Source organism: Pongo abelii, chromosome 1, assembly GCF_028885655.2.
Source record: "Pongo abelii isolate AG06213 chromosome 1, NHGRI_mPonAbe1-v2.0_pri, whole genome shotgun sequence".
In the NCBI taxonomy this organism is placed as follows: Eukaryota; Metazoa; Chordata; class Mammalia; order Primates; family Hominidae; genus Pongo; species Pongo abelii.
In genome coordinates, this window is record NC_071985.2 from 23442235 (window position 1) to 23462696 (window position 20462).

The window sequence follows — 20462 nt, forward strand, 5'->3', positions numbered from 1 at the left end:
AACCTGGGAGGCGGAAGTTGCAGTGAGTCGAGATCGTCCCACTGCACTCCAGCCTGGGTGACAGAGTAAGACTCTGTCTCAAAAAAAAAAAAAGAAAAAAAAAAGAAAATTACTCTCATCTGATTTAAAAGACTAAACTCTTGTGATGTGTCAACCAGAGCCACCTGAAGAGTAAGAGAGAAGCAACCTTTTGTGTAATACTAATAGTCTGCATAACAATATAGATTGTGAAGGATTTTTATTTTTCTGGTTTTTTTTTTTTTTTTTAAGCTTAGAACTTCAGTACTGTGTGAACTGTGCTATACCAAAAGTGGTAGGGATTAGCACAGCCTCCTGGGTTTTGTATATTCCTTGGGAGAATAATCTCTTAACCTCATCCCAAAGGCTGAAAATACATTGCTTTGACTTTAAAAATGTGTGTTAAAAAAGATAATGTGTATGTGTGTTTGATTACAAAGTACATATGCTTACTGAAAACTTGGGGAAATAAAAAATGAATAAATAAAATTAATTTGTAATACAGTCTTTTAAAAATAATTATTAGTATTAACATTTGAGTTTTGTTTCATTTTGAGACAGGGTCTCACTCTGTCACTCAGGCTGGAGTGCAGTGGCACCATCATGGCTCACCACAGCCTCAATGCCCAAGATCAAGGGATCCTCTCGTCTTGGCCACCCTAGTAGCTGGGACTGTGGTACACGCCGCCATGCCCAGCTAATTTTTGGGTTTTTTGTATGTGTGTGGAGACAGGATTTCACCATGTTTCGCAGGCTGGTCTCAAACTCCTGGGCTCAAGCAATCCACCTGCCCTAGCTTTCCAAAGTGCCAGGATTATAGGCATGAGCCACCAGGCCCAGCTGGGTTTGTTTGTTTGTTTGTTTGTTTGTTCGTTTAGACAGGGTCTTCATCTGTCACCCACGCTGGAGTACAGTGGTGCTTTCACGGTTTATTGGAGCCTCGACCTTCAGGCTCAAGCAATCCTGAGCCTCCAGAGAAGCCTGGATTTCAGGCGCATGCCACCACACTCAGCTGTTTTTTAGTTTTTTGTAGAGATGGGGGTCTTGCAGTGTTGCCCAGGTTGGTCTCAAACTCCTGGACTCAAGTGATCCTCCCCCTTCAGCCTCCCAAAGTGTTGGGATTACAGGCGTGAGTCACCGCACCTGGCTGTTTGTTTTCTTGATTTTTTTTTTTTTTTTTTGAGACAAATTTGGCTCTCATCTGGAAAAATTATTAATTTGGAGATTCAGTAGTAAGATTTAAAGAAAGGATTATAGAGCAATTATTTTTATTTTCTTCAGAGTCAGAATCTCAATGGATTGCCCAGGCTAGATTCTAACTTGTGGATTCAAATGATCCTCCGGACTCAGCCTCCCAAATAGGTGGGACTACAGGTGCATGCCACTGCAGCTGGCGATAGAGCAATTCTTAAAACTAGTAAGTGCATAAAAGAGTAAATGGGAATGCCAGGACAGTTCACAAGAATGGATATACTGTTTTGTTCATTCTCATAGTAGTTGACCCATAAAGTCAATTTCTTTTGTGAGATTTGCTGGGCGTGTTTTTTGATGAAGGCCTGTAAACAAAAACGTAGGCTTAAGCACTGAAGTTCACAGAGGTCAATGAATCTGTTTGCCTGACCAGGACTAACACTGAAAACGTATTCCTCTTTTTTTTTTTTTTTTTTGAGACAGAGTTTTGCTCTTGTTGCCCAGGCTGGAGTACAGTGGCACAATCTCGGCTCACTGCAACCTCCACCTCCCAGGTTCAAGCAACTCTCCTGCTTTAGCAGCCCAAGTAGCTGGGATTATAGGTGTGTGCCACCATGCCTGGCTAATTTTTGTATTTTCATTAGAGACGGGGTTTCGCCATGTTAGGCTGATCTCAAACTCCTGACCTCAGGTGATCCACCTGCCCCAGCCTCTCAAAGTGCCAGGATTACAGGCGTGAACCACCGTGTGTGGCCACTTATTCCTCTTTTTAAAAATACATTTATTGGCCAGGAATGGTGGCTCACGTCTGTAATCCCAGCATTTTGGGAAGCTGAGGCAGGCAGATCACCTGAGGTCAGGAGTTCAGGACCAGCCTGGCCAACCCAATATGGTGAAACCCTGTCTCTATGAAAAATACAAAAATTAGCCGGGCATGGTGGCACACACCTGTAGTCCCAGCTACTCAGGAGGCTGAGGCACGAGAGTCACTTGAGCCCGGGAGGCAGAAGTTGCAGTGAGCCGAGATCACACCACTGTGTGCCATCGTGGGTGACAGAGCAAGACTCCATCTCAAAATAAATAAATAAAAATACTTTTTAAATTTGCACTATATTTTTAATTCTGCCAGGTGTAAAAAGGGCAGATATTAAAATAACATCCAAAAGTACTGAAACTCTACCAGGCACGGTGGCTCACACCTGTAATCCCGGCATTTTGGGAGGCCAAGGCGGGTGGATCACCTGAGGTCAGTTCAAGACCAGCCTGGCCAACATGGTGAAACCTCGTCTCTACTAAAAAATAAAAATTAGCCGGGCATGGTGGTTCATGCCTGTAATTCCAGCTACTTGGGAGGCTGAGGCAGGAGATTCGCTTGAACCTGGGAGATGGAGGTTGCAGTGAGCTGAGATTGTGCCACCACACTCCAGCCTGGGTGACAGAGCGAGACTCTGTCTCAAAAAAAACAAAAAAAAAATTTTTTACTTACCATCCCTCAAAGCCCCTGCACCTAGTTTACATTATCAAATGCTTGAAATAAAGAAGCAAGTTGGCCAGGCATGGTGGCTCATGTCTATAATCCCAGCACTTTGGATGGCTAGGGTGATTGATTACTTGAGGCCAGGGGCTCGAGACCAACTTGGGCAACATGGCAAAACCCTCTCTCTACAAAAACACAAAAATTAACTGGGCATAGTGGCACTCACCGGTAGTTCTAGCTACTCAGGAGGCTGAGGTGGGAGAATCCCTTGAGCCCAAGAGTTCAAGGCTACAGTGAGCTGTGATCGTGCCACTGCCCTCCAGCCTGGGTGACAGAGTGAGAACCTGTCTCAAAAAGAAGCAAACTTATCATCTGGTAGGAAATGAACCCTCCCCTCATTAGTAGAAAACCCAAATAGCAGTATTTTACAGATAACTTTATAGCAATAGTCAGAGATTTCAAAAAATTTTTTTCATATCCACTTGCCCCATCTATTAGTTCAAATCAGCTTCTTGCAGCAAAAAAATAATTTTGTATGTGTGTATGTTCGAAATTGCTACTTTGCATGACTAATCAGAAAAGTGGTCTTCAGGTGAATAGTTTCCGTGTGATTTTATCTTTACTGACATTTATTTAGATAAAACCACTTAATTGAATTTGTTCTTAAAAAGAGAAAGGAAAAATGCACTCTCAGGCCCACCACATCTTTTTTTCTTGAATCATTGGCAGCATATGTTCTTTTATAGGCTCAAGATAAAATGACATAAGTTAATGTCTTTTTTTTTTTTTTTAATTGGAATCTTGCTCTGTTGCTTAGGCTGGAGTGCAGTGGCATGATTTCGGCTCACTGCAACCTCCATCTCATTCAAGCGATTCTCCTGCCTCAGCCTCCTGAGTAGCTGGGATTACAGATGTGCTGCACCACCACACCCAGCTAGTTTTTGTATTTTTAGTAGAGAGAGGGTTTTGCCATGTTGGCCATACTGATCTCGAACTTATGACCTCAGGTGATCCATCTGCCTTGGCCTCCCAAAGTGCTAGGATTACAGGTGTGAGCCACTGTGCCCGGCTGCTTAATGCCCTTTTTTTTTGTTTTAAAAAACAAAAACTCAGCTCACACCTGTAATCCCAGCACTTTGGGAGGCCGAGGCGGGCCGATCATGAGGTTAGGAGATCGAAACCATCCTGGCTAACGCAGTGAAACCCTGTCTCTACTAAAAATACCAAAAAATTAAAAAATAAAAGAAAAATTAGCCAGGCAGGCCGGGCGCAGTGGCTCAAGCATGTAATCCCAGCACTTTGGGAGGCCGAGGCGGGTGGATCATGAGGTCGGGAGATCAAGACCATCCTGGCTAACACAGTGAAACTCCGTCTTTACTAAAAATACAAAAAAAATTAGCTGGGCTTGGTGGCGGGCGCCTGTAGTCCCAGCTACTCGGGAGGCTGAGGCAGGAGAATGGCGTGAACCCGGGAGGTGGAGTTTGCAGTGAGCCGAGATCGCGCCACGGCACTCCAGCCTGGGTGACAGAGCGAGATTCTGTCTCAAGAAAAAAAAAAAAAAACTCTAAATCACAAGGCTAAGATCAGAAGCTGGAGCTATTTTTCAAATTATCACCATTTGTTAAAAGCGAGAAGGGGGTGGGCACAGTGGCTCACGCCTGTAATCCCAATACTTTGGGATGCTGAGATGGGTGGATCACCTGAGGTCAGAAGTTGGAGACCAGCCTGGCCAACACGGTAAAACCCCATCTCTGCTAAAAATATAAAAACTAGCTGGGTGTGGTGGCGCACACCTGTAGTCCTAGCTACTCAGGAGGCTGAGGCAGGAGAATCACTTGAACCCAGGAGACGGAAGCTGCAGTGAGTCGAGATTGTGCCACTCACTGCACTCCAGCCTGGGCAACAGAGCGAGACTCCGTCTCAAAAAAAAAGTGAGAAGGAAGTTGTTCTGGGCTGTTTCTCTAATAATTACCTGTGACATAGTAGTATAAGAAAACTTTTGGTGATTAATATCCTTATCAAGTATTTGATGATTAATGTCATCACGTATTATGTGTTGTATGTGCTGTATATACTTTTATACAGCTGGCAGCACAGTAGGTTTGTTTACACCAGCATCACCATAAATACTTGAGTTACATGTTGCATCATGTTATGGTGGCTACCACACCACTAGGCCATAGGAGAATTTCAGCTCCATTATAATAATCTTATGGGACTACAGTCATATAAACAATCTGTCCTTTACTGAAATGCCATTATGCAGAGCATGACTGTACCACGTTGTTTCGACTTTCCCTTATTGATAACCTTTTAAGTTATTGCCAGTAACAAGAAAACAGTGCTGCAATGAATGTCCTTGTATCTGCCTCCTTCTATATATTTGGGAGTGCTTGTCAAGCATATGTAATGAGAACTGGAATGACTGGATCATAGGGCATACACATTTATAATTTTGAAATACAGGAGTCTCTCCTTGTCCATGGTTTTGCTTTCCCTGGTTTCAGATACCTGGGGTTAATCAAGGTCTGAAAGTAGGTGAGTAGAGTACAGTCAGATATTTTGAGAGAGAGAGAGAGATCCCACATTCACATAACTTACTGTTGTATATTGTTATATAATTGTTATATTTTATTATTGTTAATCTCTTATTGTATCTAATTTATAAATTACAGGTATGTACATTTAGGAAAAACATAATATATATAGGGTTCAATATTATCTGCAGTTTTAAGCATCCACTGGGGATAAGATAGGGACTGTTGTGTATTGCCAAATTGCCCTTCAAGGTAACTATAACAGTTTATACTTTCAGCATTCATATATGAGAATGGGTACCTGTTTGTAAGATCTTAATAACTTTAGATGTTATGTTTTTTGTTTATCTGATGGGAGGTGGGGTCTTGGTATCTAATGCTTTTAATTTATATTTCTTGACTAGTGGGGTTGAGTATCTTTTTGGATGTTTATTGGCAGCTTCTATATTTTTTCTTCTCTGAGTTTCCTGCTGTTCTTTAACCCATATTCTTCTCACTCATTAGTGATTTTATTTCACCACTATATACATGAATGAGACATATAGGTAGTATATACTACTTTCAAGCGCCCTCCCCGTTTTCTTTAAATTTGGTAGTCTGTTGTCATTGGAATCAACCAGTAGTTAATGCTACCATTTATCAAAGAAGCAGAACTGTTCTCTGAGTATTTCCCATTTTACCAGAACCCAATTTCATACGGCTTTTAAATGTTGATAGCAGTTGGTCTTTATAGATCAAGCCGGTCGCACTCTTAATTGCCTATATGGAAACCTACCAGAGCCAATCAGATGAAGGAAAGAAAAGCATTAATAGTTATTAATAATAATAATCCTATTACCTCTGAAGTAGCAACCTCTGAAGTGTAACCCTCTCTTTATTGATGAATAAACTGAGAGGTTGAATGGTCACATAGCTAAGAAGTGTCTCAGCTGAGATTTAAACCCAGGCCATCCAATTCCAAAGCCTTTTCCACCACATCATACTGCCTCAGTGGGATGGATACATTTTTGAATACAGCCTTTCAAAGTGTATGTAATCTCTTATGCATGATCATGTTAAAAGGGACTAATATAAAATTATTTTAAGTTTTTCTTTTCTCTTTTGGCTAAAAATTATTTTTAAAAGCTATTTTAAAAACCGATTGTTGGGCTGGGCATGGTGGCTCACACCTGTAACCCCAGCACTTTGGGAGGCTGAGGCAGGAGGATTGCTTGAGCCCAGGGTTCAAGACCAATCTGGGCAACACTGTAAGACATCATCTCTGCAAAAAGTAAAAAATTAACCAGATGTGGTGGCACGTGCCTGTAGTCCCAGCTTCTCGGGAGGCTGAGGCAGAAGGATTGCTTAAGCCTGGGAGGTCAAGGCTGCAGCCTGACTGCAGCTTGACAGATGGGTTTTTCTGTAGCAGCTTTAGCATAAATATTGATAGTTGGCTTATTTTTACAACCTAATTCAGGGTAGGCATCGTGGTTCACACTTGTAATGCCAGCACTTTGGGAGACTGAGGCGGGAGAATCACTTGAGCTCAGGAGTCCGAGACCAGCCTGGGCAGCATAGTGAGACCTTGTCTCTACAAAAATAAAAATATTTTCCAGGTATGATGGCGCATGCTCCTGTAGTCCCAGGTAGTTGGGTGGCTGAGGTGGGAGGATCACTTAAGCTCAGCAGGTTGAGGCTGCAGTGAGCTGTGATCGTGCCACTGCATTCCAGCCTGGGCAATAGAGCGAGACCTTGTCTCAAAAAATAAAATAAAAAAATCAGCATACAGGATTTCTGTCTTAGGTTTTGTTATTAATAAAATGTAGTAATTGGGCCGGGCATGCTGCCTCAAATCCCAGCACTTTTGAAAAGGAGGCTGAGACGAGAGGCTTGCTTGAGCCCAAGAGTTCGAGACCAGCCTGGGCAGCCCTGTCTCTGCAAAAAGACAGGTTTGGTGGCACGCACATGTAGTCCAGCTACTTGAGGGGCTGAGGTGGGAGGATCATTTGAATCCAGGAAGTCAAGGCTGCAGTGAGCCGTCATCACACCATTGCACTGTAGCCTGGGCAACAGAGTGAGACTCTGTCTAAAAAAAAAATTTTTTTAAGTAGTAATTGAAATAAAAATTTCACTATTAGTGTTTGTGTCTATTACAGGCAGTTTGTGACATACTTTGTAGCAAAGCTTTAGTATATAATGCTGAAAATTGTGTATTTTGCCTGTGCTGATTGTTTTCTTTGTGTTTCTTTTTCTTATAGAAAAAGATGGCAAAGCATTTCATCCAACTTATGAAGAAAAATTGAAGCTTGTGGCATTGCATAAGCAGGTTCTTCTGGGCCCATATAATCCAGACACTTGTCCTGAGGTTGGATTCTTTGATGTGTTGGGGAATGACAGGAGGTAACAGTGTTTTTCTGTATAGTGAATTTAATGAGAATAATGTTGGCAAAAGGTACAATGTGTGTTGGTTAAGACGTGAATAGCTGGTTCATTAGCTTGGAATAAGAACTGAACATTTTTGCTTGCAGCTTCTGGAGTCTTCAGATATTTATCTGTTTTTAGCTTAGAGATGTTTATGGTTAAATATTGTGGAAGAACTGTATTCATCTGATTATGAACGTAAGACAAGTAGAGCTTCATTTGATTCTTCCCAAATAATATTAAAAGTAGCCATTTAAAATATATAGTAATTGATTCCCTTACTGAGGCATAAAAAAAATTGTGAGAAAAAAAGAATACATTGAGTATTTTTGTTTAATTAAGGCTCAAATATTATATAAGAAAAATAGGCCGGGTGTGGCAGTTCACCCCTTTAATCCCGGCACTTTGGGAGGCCGAGGTGGGTGGATCATTTGAGGTCAGGAGTTCAAGACCAGCCTGGCCAACATAGTAAAACCCCATCTCTACTAAAAATAAAAAAATTAGCTGGCAGTAGTGGCACACGCCTGTAATCCCAGCTACTCGGGAGGCTGAAGCAGGAGAATCACTTGAGCCTGCGAGGCGGAGGTTCCAGTGAGCCAAGATCGCGCCACTGCACTCCAGTCTGGGCAACAGAGTGAGATCCTGTCTCAAAAAAAAGAAAAAAGAAAAAAAAAAGAAAAATTGATACCCTTTTGCTATATGGGAATCATCAGCAATGCAGTTGTTTGGATTGTATGTGGCATATCTAATTTAGTAAATCAATACATACTTGTTCAAACTTGAAGTTTTGAGCCTTTTGCTTCCAGTAGAATCATTCTTCATTTTAGTTACAATTGAGAATTATTCATATTTATGTTTAAATTTAAAAGTTCTGATTCTACTAAGAAGGGGAGGTAACTTTTCTTGTTATTCCTTACAGGAGAGAATGGGCAGCCCTGGGAAACATGTCTAAAGAGGATGCCATGGTGGAGTTTGTCAAGCTCTTAAATAGATGTTGCCATCTCTTTTCAACATACGTTGCGTCCCACAAAATAGAGAAGGAAGAGCAAGAAAAAAAAAGGTGAAGTTTGAGGGCATGGAATACTTTACTGCTGCGCATCCCGGTGTACTGATGCTTTTGTTTTATAGAGTGTCTGTTCTAGTTCTAGATCAGATGTCTTGCTTTCCTTGGATCCCCACTTCTTGTGGCAATTGTTCAAACTTCCTGATGTGAGCAGGTATTTATAAGTTTTGGGGGGAGGGAGGACTGCTTCCTACTGGCCGTGCCTTTAAAAGGAACCTCCCATCCATCATGGCAGCCTTCCTTTTGTTTTATGACACTAAGTTTCTGAATAAGCCCCACCATAAACTCAACCACTCCTTCCTCCCTATCCTCTGGTCTGACATACCCTTTGTTGCAGTCTCCCTTGAGCTTCTAGAATACTTATGCTCCGTTTCATGGTTTGCATCTATGCTACCTTATATAGACATTCATGTTGGCTTTGGCTTCCAGCTGGCTTATTGATTATTTTTAAGTTTTGGAGGAGGAGCTACTGAATGTGCTGTTTATGCTTATGGGATTCTCTGTTGTAGTTGTGAATTAGAATTATAGTTACACCTTATTTATTTAGTGGCTATATTTTCATCAATTTTGACTATCTAAAATTTTAGGTGATGAAAATGATGCTACAAAACCAATTTTTCTTCAGATTATGTTATACTTTTTTTTTTTTTTTTTTAAAGATGGAGTCTTGCTCTGTTGCTATTGCTCAGGCTGGAGTGCAGTGAGACGCTCCTCTGCCTCTTGGGTTCAAGCAGTTCTCCTGCCTCAGCCTCCCGAGTAGCTGGGATTACAGGTGCCTGCCACCAACCCAGCTAATTTTTGTTTTTAGTAGAGATGAGGTTTCACTATGTTGGCCAGGCTGGTCTCAAACTCCTGACCTCAGGTGACCCACCCGCCTCGTCCTCCCAAAGTGCTGGGATTACAGGTGTAAGCCACCTCGCCCAGCTGATGTTATTCTTTAAAAACAATTGATTCTCTGGTTTCCTACCTTAACCTGGATTAGAAATAACAGATTAGAAGAGAAAATAGCTAGATAATTAGGGACATAACAGAAAGCATGAAAAATAGACACGAGAATTATAAAAGCATGGCAGTCAGGGGTCATTTAATATGAAGTAATATGAAGGTAAACTTCTCCATTACAATAGTATGATGTACAATTTTTATGTTTATAGCTGTAACCCCTGAGTCATCAAGAGATGGAACATTAGATATTATTTATTCCTGTTTAAGATAATAGGAAATTGCTTGATTACATTTTCAGAAGATAGTTATCCAAAGAAAGTTTTTTAATCCAAAGGAAAGGTTTTGATTCTTAGGAGAATAGAATGAGATTTAACTGGAAAATTGATTTATGTCCTGCAGTCCATTGTGTAGTGATGTTGGATCAATCAGGTATCGCTAGGATGTCTATAGAAGTATCTATATATTGCTTTGTAAGTTCTTATTTTAATGATATATATGCATATTTCTCTTAAGCATTGTCAAAAGTTACTACTCAACATATAGAGCTGCATTTTCTTTTTAAAAATATACTTTTGTCATGGGATAAAGTCCATATAGAATTATTTTAAAGTGTTTAAGAGTAGACTTCATCTATCCTGAAGCTTAAGCTCTGGCTTGTGAACCTTCTTGCCCTGTACCAGCTGTGACACATTAAAAGTAGGTCATGGCCAGGTGTGGTGGCTCACGCCTGTGGTGGCTAACATCTGTAATCTCAGTCAGTACTTTGGGAGAACGAGGCGGACAGATCACTTGAGTCCAAGAGTTCAGGACCAGCCTGGGCAACATGGCAAAACCCTGTCTCTACAAAAAAATACAAAAATTAGCCGGGTGTGGTTACAGGTTCCTGTAATTCCAGCTACTCAGGAGGCTAAGGTGGGAGGATCATTTGAGCCTGGGAGGCAGAGGTTGCAGTGAGCCAAGAACGTGCCACTGCACTCCAGTCTGGGTGACAGAGTGAGACCCTGTCTCAAAAAAAAAAGTAGGTCATGTTATTGCTATATTTTGAGACTTGGCTGTGGCTCATGTAGTTGTTAATCACTTAGGAGTTAGAGAGGAGAAAGGTGAGGTAGTCCAGACAGTTCTCGTGGTAGGACCAAGAAATGGTGTCTTATCTGATACTCCTTAGAAATCTTCTCTTTCATCCTGTCTGCAGCCTCCCTGAACACCATACCACTCTCAGACCCTGAAGATGTCCATTCCTAGCACAATAGGATCTGTTCTTTTTGGAAGGGTCTTGTGGGGTGGGTGAAAGCTGGGCAAGGGATGCCCTGAGAGGTTAACCGTTCTTTTCTTTTTTAAATTAAAAGCTTTACAAAAATTTTAATTTCAGAAATAATACACAAATATATGCAATATAAAGATTTTCATTTATGGCAGTATGTGAAACACAAACTGAAAAAAATCTTTTTTCCCACATTTCTTTTAATTCTACTCTCCTCTGTATAGATAATAACTGATAAACTTAGGGTATATCCTTCCAGATCTTTTCCTTTGTGTTCACCTTTTTTTTTTTTTATTAAGCAAATGTATTAAATGTCTTTACATATTAGGCATGTATTTCTATCCTTTGGCTTTGCGATGTTTCAGGGTGGATTTTTTACTTCTATACATGTTTGTCGAGTGCTTGTTCTTTCCAGCACTGTGCTAAGCCCTGAGGATGTAGTAGTGTGAGATAGGCAGTCTCTTCCCCTGTGGAGCATCTACTTTAATGGGTAATGCAGATCTATTGCTGAATGTATCACACAAATTTAATTATAATGACAGCAGGTATTATGAAGGAAAAGCTTTTTAGTGCTGTGAGCCTATATTAGAGGGGATCCTTCAGGGTATAGGAATATCATAATGATTTAAATAGTGTCTTATGGTGGACACATTTCTGTTGCTATGCAACAATAATTATTCTTGATGTGATTTGTATATTGTGAGATTGATTCCCTGTAAGTTTTTGCTAGTAAAGTGTATGTATTTTAAATTTTGATGTATATATCCACATTGTTCTCTAAAAAGGTCATGTCAGTTTTCCCTGGGAACTAAAGTTTTATTTTTAAACGGGATTCAACATATAGGGTTCATTCTCTATTCTTTGCCTTGTAGGAAGGAGGAAGAGGAGCGAAGGCGGCGTGAAGAGGAAGAAAGAGAACGTCTGCAAAAGGAGGAAGAGAAACGTAGGAGAGAAGAAGAGGAAAGGCTTCGACGGGAGGAAGAAGAAAGGAGACGGATAGAAGAAGAGAGGCTTCGGTTGGAGCAGCAAAAGTAAGTTTATTATATGGCTTATGTTTTAAAATGAGAAATGGAAAAAAAATAGAAAATAAGAAATGAGTGGGCTAGGTGTGGTGGCTCACGCCTGTAATCCCAGCACTTTGGGAGGCAGAGGTGGGCAGGTCAGCTGAGGTTGGGAGTTGGAGACTATCCTGGCTAACACGGTGAAACCCTGTCTCTATTAAAAATACAAAAAAATTAGCTGAGCGCAGTGGCACATGCCTGTAATCCCAGCTACTCAGGAGGCTGAGGCAGGAGAATCGCTTGAACCCGGGAGGCGGAGGTTGCGGTGAGCCGAGATCGCGCCATTGCACTCCAGCCTGGGTAATGAGCGAAACTCCGTCTCAAAAAAAAAAAAAAAAGGAATGTATTAGAAGGTTTTGGCGTTCACTTGCAGAACCCAGAGATTGGAAGCAGGAGCTGAGGTTGCTTGGTTGCGCTCTCTGTTTCTTGTCTCTGCTTCTCTCAGCTTATGTCTCTGCTTCATTCTTGCTCTCTGCAAATTGTCATTGTCTGCTTTGGCATATGCAAGGCTATCCCAGGATTTATTTGGTCTATGTTTCCATGCATCTGACAGAGACTGGCTGGAATCTGTGAGACCCAGTTGCAGTTTCCCAGGACAGAGAATCTTGTTGGTCCAGTCTATGTCAGATATCCATTTATAGTCCTTAGTACAAGATTTGGAGGCTGCAACTATTGCTTACTCAGTAAGGGCTTTGAGACTCAGGGACTGACAGGTTCTTCAAGAGGGAGCTGTGGGTATAAGGAGGCAGTGAGTATAAGGAGGGAGCTGTGGGAAGTCAGTCTGAATTTGTAGGGGTGGCATGACTTGTAGGTTAAACCAGAGAACATGAGAGTCCATTGATTTCTTCTCATTATTTCTGGGTAGTTCCTCAGAAAAAGGTTTAGTGCTAGCCTCAAACTAATCCAGGGCCTCATTCAACTTTGGAGAAAGACTATGAATGCAGCTCTTTTTTGGGGGAGGTTGTCCTAGGTGGATCGAGTGTCGTGCTGTATGCAGGACTTTGTGAGGATTTGCTTTGTTATCTATTAATAGATGGCTTTGAGGTCTCTGTTAAGTTGGTCACATAAGTAAGTTAAGAAGCATGTGGTTGCTGGCCGTGGTGGCTCATGCCTGTAATCCCAGCACTTTGGGAGGCCGAGGCGGGTGGATCACTTGAGGTCAGGGGTTTGAAACCAGCCTGGCCAACATGGTGAAACCGTCTCTACTAAAAATAAAAAGGTTAGCCAGGCGTGGTGGCAGGTGCCTGTAATCCCAGCTACTTGGGAGGCTGAGGCAGGAGAATCGCTTGAATCTGGGAAGTGGAGGTTGCAGTGAGCTGAGATCACGCCACTGCACTCCAGCATGGGTGACAGAGTGAAACTCCGTCTCAAAAAAAAAAAAAAAACAGCATGTGGTTTATCTATAAAAGAATATGAGTATCTCTAAACTAAGCATGCCAAGATACTTTCAGTATTTCCTCTATTAAGACAGGCTTTAAATTAAATGCTGTGGACCCTTAATTTTTCACTGGCTTTATTTATACTTACCAGGGCCACCTGTAACATCTTCCAGCTATTCTTCTGCCTCTTACTGTTTTTTATGTATTTAGGTACAGAAGCCATAGCCAACAGTTAAATACCTCATCTATGTCAGAGATGACAGTCCATCATCTTACAGCATCATGGTAAATTAGTATAGCTCTGGAGCCAAACTGCCTGGATTTGCATCAGGCTCTAGCATCTGCTAGCAGTATAGTCTTGGGCAAGTTACTGAACCCTCTTTCATAGGGTTGTTATGAGGACTAAATGGGTTAGTATGTGTGAGTACTTTCAACACTGCATGGCACATAGTAAGGGCACAATAAATGTTAATAATTATGATGGTGGTCATGATGGTGATGATCATATGCTTATCTTCTATCCCGAATTTTCCTGGAAAATCCTAAGTAAAAAATTAGAGGCCAGGCTTATTTTCTTAAATCTTTCTTCTGGACCCAGAACACATACTAATTGGTGTACATTACTAGCTTAGTTGTTTTTAAGAGTTACAGACTATAAAAATAAGTAATAAGGACATTTTATTTTGTCATGAACAATCTCCTGTAGCCAGACTAGTATATATATTTTTAATGTTTTTAGGCAGCAGATAATGGCAGCTTTAAACTCCCAGACTGCCGTGCAGTTCCAGCAGTATGCAGCCCAACAGTATCCAGGGAACTACGAACAGCAGCAAATTCTCATCCGCCAGTTGCAGGAGCAACACTATCAGCAGTATATGCAGCAGTTGTATCAAGTCCAGCTTGCACAGCAACAGGTACGATAGACAACCCTAGAATTCAGCCTTAGAGAGAGTTTTTAGTTTCATTGGAACCCAAGTTCTTTTTTAACAGTCGCAAATGAATTTTGCATTAGTTAGCCTCTAAGGTGTAAAGTAACTTTTGGGTGATCTTTTAGGCAGACTTGAGAATTGCACAGGCAATTGTGAGAGAAAATATGTGTTATCGAAGCAACCGATGATGTTATATTGTCATAAGGGTATTTGGGAGTTGTATGGGTTGAGTGTCTTTACTGTGAGTCTGGCATAGACCCTAATAGTGGTCCTGGAACATGAGGACCTGAGTAACTAGCCATAGTTCAGAGATGTCCTTCAGGCTGTGCACTGTCAGAGGCTCGGACAGCCTCCAATGGGAGGACTCCTCTGCCCTAAGACTATGGGCTGGTTCTGCAGAGCTAGCTTGGGTCCATTTGACTTTGTGTTAGGCAGCATAGTTAGGCAGTGCTCATAACAGCACGTTGCTATTCCTCCTCCAACTGCCTGCCCCCAAATATTTTGCTTCCACATAGGAGAGGTTGGTTTAGGTAAAAGAACATGGGACTGGGAGTCTCATAACACTTGGATTCTCTTCGGGCTTTGACATTACCTTGTTTGATCTCAGACAAGTTATTACTGCTCTGATTGTTCTACCCTTTCTTTCAGTCCGTAACAATAGGATATAAAATCAAAGCACCTGTCCTGTTAACCTCACAGGACTATCAGAGGAGTCAAATGAGAAAAGAGTTACCCTGTGAATGATTTTTGTACTTGTGGAAGACACTAATTTTACATTCATTTTTTTACATCTTGTGCAGGCATAAAATACCTCCTTAAACTTAATGTAGCTTAGTTTAACTTACTTAATTTTCACTTATAAAGCAGTTACCACCTGTCAAAAAATCTGAGTGAAGAAAAGTGTTACATTATAGTTGCTCAGCATTTCTTACTGCATGAAATAATCTTTGTTGTTTTTGCCAAACTCTTTAAATTCCTTGAAAATGTGTATTCTTACTAAACAACCTTTTCTCCTGAGTCTTTGGCATCAGTTAGAAGTTAAAAAGCACTGCAAGTTTTTTGTAATCCTGAAGAGGAGGAAAAGATGCCAAACCAGAGTTTATTCAAGATAAGTGGTATTTTTGAGAGATTTATTCTCTCTCCTCTGAAGCCTGTTTCTACTTTAGTTTCACTTCCATTTTCCTGCTTCTTTGATAGGCAGTGAGATCATTTTTAATAGCACATACACTCCGTCCTGTTTATAGGTTGCTATCATTTAATGAGAAGAAAGTCAAATAGGACAAAACCACAAATCTTTGAAACAAAACTAGAAAGCCATAATGGAGGCTGGGCATAGTGGCTCATGCCTTTAATCCCAGCACTTGGGGAAGCCAAGGCCAAAGTGGTTGCTTGAGGCCAGGAGTTTGAGACCAGCCTGGGCAACATAGGGAGACCCCATCTCTTAAAAAAAGAAAAAAAAATTAGCTGGGCACGGTGGTGCACGCCTCTAGTCCCAGTTACTTGGGAGGCTGAGGCGGGAGGATCACTTGAGCTCAGGAGTTTGAGGCTGTAGTGAGCTATGATGGCGCCACTACATTCCAGCCTGGGTGACAGAGTGAGACCCTGTCTTGAAAAAAAAAAAAGCCATAGGCCAGGTGCGGTGGCACATGCCTGTAATCCCAGCACTTTGGGAGGCTGAGGTGGGTGGATCACCTGAGGTTGGTAGTTCAAGAACAGCCTGACCAATATGGAGAAACCCCATTTCTATTAAAAATACAAAATTAGCCGGGCATGGTGGTGCACATCTGTAATCTCAGCTACTCGTGAGGCTGAAGCAGGAGAATGACTTGAACCCAGGAGGTGGAGGTTTCGGTGAGCCAAGATTGTGCCATTGCACTCCAGCCTGGGCAACAAGAGCGAAACTCCATCTCAAAAAAAAAAAAAAAAAAAAAGCCATAATTGAGATTAGAGTGATCAAACTCAGTTTATCAAATTGATTGGTTGTTTCTGAGAAGAGAAAAGGAAAGGGACTGGGGAAGGAACAAAGGGAACTTTACTCTTATAAAATATTAATTTTTATATAAATAACAAAATGAACACATTTGTTAATTTTGGGGTGTAGATACATTTGTGGTTGTTTGTTATGTTGCTTTTATACCTTTCTGTGCTTTTTTAAACTTCCTAATAACAGGAAGAGAGTATGTAAATATATCATTACAATCTGTTACATGTAGTACAATAGATTCATGGTCGGGGGATCCCAGAGAAAGTTGTTTTTCTGCTAGAGCCTTTCAAGAAAGGATTAGTGGAGGAGAGGGACCATTTGAGCTGGGCTTATTGATCATCAAAAATGCTCTTTTGCTTTCCTGTCATGCAGTGAATGTTCTGAGTGTGCTGACTTGTTTTGATTTTAGGTACTTTTTCTGGAAGCTAGTATCCCTTCTAGAAAATTGATGTGGAAATTATTGAAAATCCAGACCTTGGAAGAAGATATCTTAAAATCTTAAGCGTGTTATTAACCTGTATTAGCAGCAAAGAGAGGCATTGCTATTCATTTAAGTAATTGGCTTGTAAATGATACATTCAATGAAATGTGTGTAGAGATATGCCAAAATATATCGTTATCCCTACCCCATGGGATCATAAAGGCTTTTTTCCGTGTGTGTGTGTGTGTGTGTGTATGTGTGTATTTTTTTTCCTGCAGTGAACATATGCGTACTTGCTTACTTGTGACAGTGTTTCAGTTTAAAACATTGCTTACATGCCCAAATGCTCATCAACAGTAGAATGGATAGATTTTATCTTTTCATGAGGGAATAACTTAATAGTAATGCAAACAACAAAATACAATTACTTGTGATCCTATAGATGTAGCTTATAAAAGTAATGCTGAGTGAAGGTAGCCAGACACAAAAAAGAACGTATACTATACAACCCATTTCTTTAAAGTTTTAAAATAGACAAAGCAAATCTATAGTGTTGTAAGTCAAATAGTTGTTACCCTTCAGGGCAGGTGCCCAGAAAGTGGTACCAGGGAATATTCTGGATGCAGATACTGTCTTGATCTGAGTATTAGTTACATGGATGTGTTTGATTTATGAAAATTGATCAAGCTGTGTAATATCATTTGTACACTTTTCTACATGTATGTTGTAATTCAATTTATAGTTCCCCACCAAAGTTACCTAAGTAATACTCAGATATTTGAAGTAGTATCTGTCCATATTGATTTAGAAGAGGAATGTCCCAAAATAGTCCTTTGGATTTAGATGTTTTTACTGCCATTTTGACTCAGAGGACATTTTGATTTTATATTTATGAATACACATTTCAATCATAACTATATAAACAGTGACAAATTTTCATTGAGAAAATATTTTTAACCTCAAATTGCATCCTGTAAGTCTGTTTAATTCTTAGGTCGGGTGGGGGGAGGGGGGAGGGATAGCATTGGGAGATATACCTAATGCTAGATGACGAGTTAGTGGGTGCAGCGCACCAGCATGGCACATGTATACATATGTAACTAACCTGCACATTGCGCACATGTACCATAAAACCTAAAGTATAATAATAATAAAAAATTAAATAAAAAAAAAATTCTTAGGTCAGCATTTTACAACATTACCAATTTTCAGTTTCATTGTGATCATAATTTTTCCCTGAAGTTTTAATTTATTGATTTTTTGGGGGTCAATTATGTTAGAATAATTGTCCATATTTGATTTTTTTATTACTTTGGGGGCCCATACCAGATTTTGCCAATTATAGCTTCTGCCTTTGTGAATTTTCTTCTGTGACTATTCCCACCAAGTTTAATTTAATTTTTCTAATTCAAATTTTGTGTATTTAAAGTTTATCAAGATTTTTTTCTTCCATCAATTTTAAGAGCACATGTTACTGTGTTCAGTTTTTGCCTTTAATAGTTTTATTTTGGGTTGATTATTTCTACTTTTTTTTTTTTTTTTTTTGAGATGGAGTTTTGCTCTTGTTGCTCAGGCTGGAATGCAATGGCACGATCTCAGCTCACTGCAACCTCCGCCTCCCAGGTTCAAGCGATTCTCCTGCCTCAGCCTCCCAAGCAGCTGGGATTACAGGCCGTGCGCCGCCATGCCCAGCTAATTTTGTATTTTTAGTAGAGACGGGGTTTCACCATGTTGGTCAGGCTGGTCTTGAGCTCCTGACCTCAAATGATCCACCCACCTTAGTCTCTCAAAGTGCTGGGATTACAGGTGTGAGCTACTTTGCCTGGCCTTACTTACTTTAATTTTTCCTGGTTAGTTTTTATGGTGATTCTCAGATCACAGAAATGTGAGCCTTAGTTGCAGGTTTTTGTCCACATTAATTTTTATTGATTTTTTATTATTTTTAGCTGTCAGTTTGATATTGTACTACTAATATTCATTATAGACAGGATAAAAACTGATAAAAATTTATTAGTAATTTCTTGAGCATAGCACTTTGGTAGGGCAAAAGCATGGTATCAGATGTACTCCAGGGCAGATGTCCTATTTGTTAGCCTTCCTGGTCAGTGTGTCTTCACTTTCTCTTGATTTGTAGGCAGCATTACAGAAACAACAGGAAGTAGTAGTGGCTGGGTCTTCCTTGCCTACATCATCAAAAGTGAATGCAACTGTACCAAGTAATATGATGTCAGTTAATGGACAGGCCAAAACACACACTGACAGCTCCGAAAAAGAACTGGAACCAGAAGCTGCAGAAGAAGCCCTGGAGAATGGACCAAAAGGTAGGTTTTGCATACGTGTTTGTTCAGATGTCATAATTCCGAATCTGTGAAAGGCAAAAGTCGTGAAGTCAGGTTATGATTAGCTTTTGAGAACAATTACATATTTGTGAGAGTTGAACATTTTTTTATTCTTTTTAGTCTGAATCTGATGCTCTGGTGACTCATAGACCAGTGTAGAAGAGCAAATCAGATGTCTTTGGACACTTTTAAGACAAAAGTTATGTTTTGTCTTATCATATATATATAAATTATCTATTGCTGCATAACAAATTACAGGCTGGGCGCAGTGGCTCATACCTGTAATCCCAGCACTCTGGGAGGCTGAGGCAGGAAGATCACTTGAGCCCAAGAGTTTGAGGCTGCAGTGAACTATGATTCCGCCTGCCTGGGTGACAAAGCAAGACTCTCTCTCAAAAAAAAAAACAAAAACAAAAACAAATTACACCTAAATTTAGTAGCTTGAAATAACAACAAACATTATTACTATCTTGCACAGCTTCAACAGGTCAGGATTTCAGGAGCAGTTTAGCTGAATGGCTCTGACTTAGGCTCCCTCATGAGATTGCAGTCAAGATGTTGATGCCAGGACTAGAAGATCTGCTTCCAAAATGGTTCTCTCACATGGCTGGCTTTTGGCCAGAAGCTCAATTCCTGGCCCCATGAAACCTCTCCATAGGGCTTCTTGAGGGTCCTCAAAATAGTTACTGGCTTCCCCTAGCAGAAGTGGCAGTGTCTTTTATGCCTTGACTTTGGAACTCCCAGCATATTCTGTTGGTCACACATACCAATCCTAATATATTGTGGGTGGTGACCTCACAAGTGCATGAAGACCCAGAGGTGAGGATCCCTGGGGACCATCTTGAAGGCTGGCTACCATATAAATAGATATATTTTTGAGACTAACGTATCATGTTACCTAGAAAATAACTGCATTTTCAAAGCTCTACTAGCTTTCCATGGGCAGCTCATTTGTTCATTCAGCAATTAGTTGGTTTCCTGAGTGCTAGGGGTACAGTGGTGAGGCAAAATAACACACAGAAAATATAGACTGTAGCTGTGATAAGTATGGTGATGGAGAGAGAGGTACATTATCTTTGAGAGAATGTAAAACACGGAAGTGTGACCTAGGCAGAGAGGCCACCAGAGGCTTCGCAGAGGAAGGGACAATTGACCTGAGATATCTGAAGCAAGAGGAGTTAACTAAGTAAGGAGGAAGAGGAGAGCATTTCAGTGACAGTGGTCAGGGATGGTGGTATGGTTCATAAGAAATTTGGTTTCAGAGATCTTCCTTGTCTGTTTAGAACAAGTAATAATTGCTTCAGAAAAGGCTTTGAAATCCCTTGGTTTACTGCCCCCTTCCCTTTTTTTTTTTTAATCAAGGGATTATACTAGCATTTTCAAATGAGAGAAAATATTTCAAAGGCTCTGTGACTAACTTTGAAAAACTTACTGCATAGTCAAGTGCACATAGATAC

The 20462-nt window shown here is 40.6% G+C and overlaps 1 protein-coding gene across 2 annotated transcripts in view; it reads left to right on the forward strand.

The window, feature by feature from the left end:
* ACBD3 (acyl-CoA binding domain containing 3) overlaps positions 1–20462 on the forward strand; it is a 43899-nt gene that overhangs the window by 14973 nt on the left and 8464 nt on the right. The window contains exons 2-7 of one of the 2 annotated variants that reach the window (XM_063716399.1): positions 7461–7602; positions 8543–8683; positions 8766–8840; positions 11765–11923; positions 14072–14246; positions 18801–18987. In XM_063716399.1, the coding sequence (XP_063572469.1) occupies positions 7461–7602; positions 8543–8683; positions 8766–8840; positions 11765–11923; positions 14072–14246; positions 18801–18987 (879 nt within the window). The remainder of the gene's footprint in view (positions 1–7460; positions 7603–8542; positions 8684–8765; positions 8841–11764; positions 11924–14071; positions 14247–18800; positions 18988–20462) is intronic. The other variant, XM_002809384.5, reaches the window with a different exon arrangement.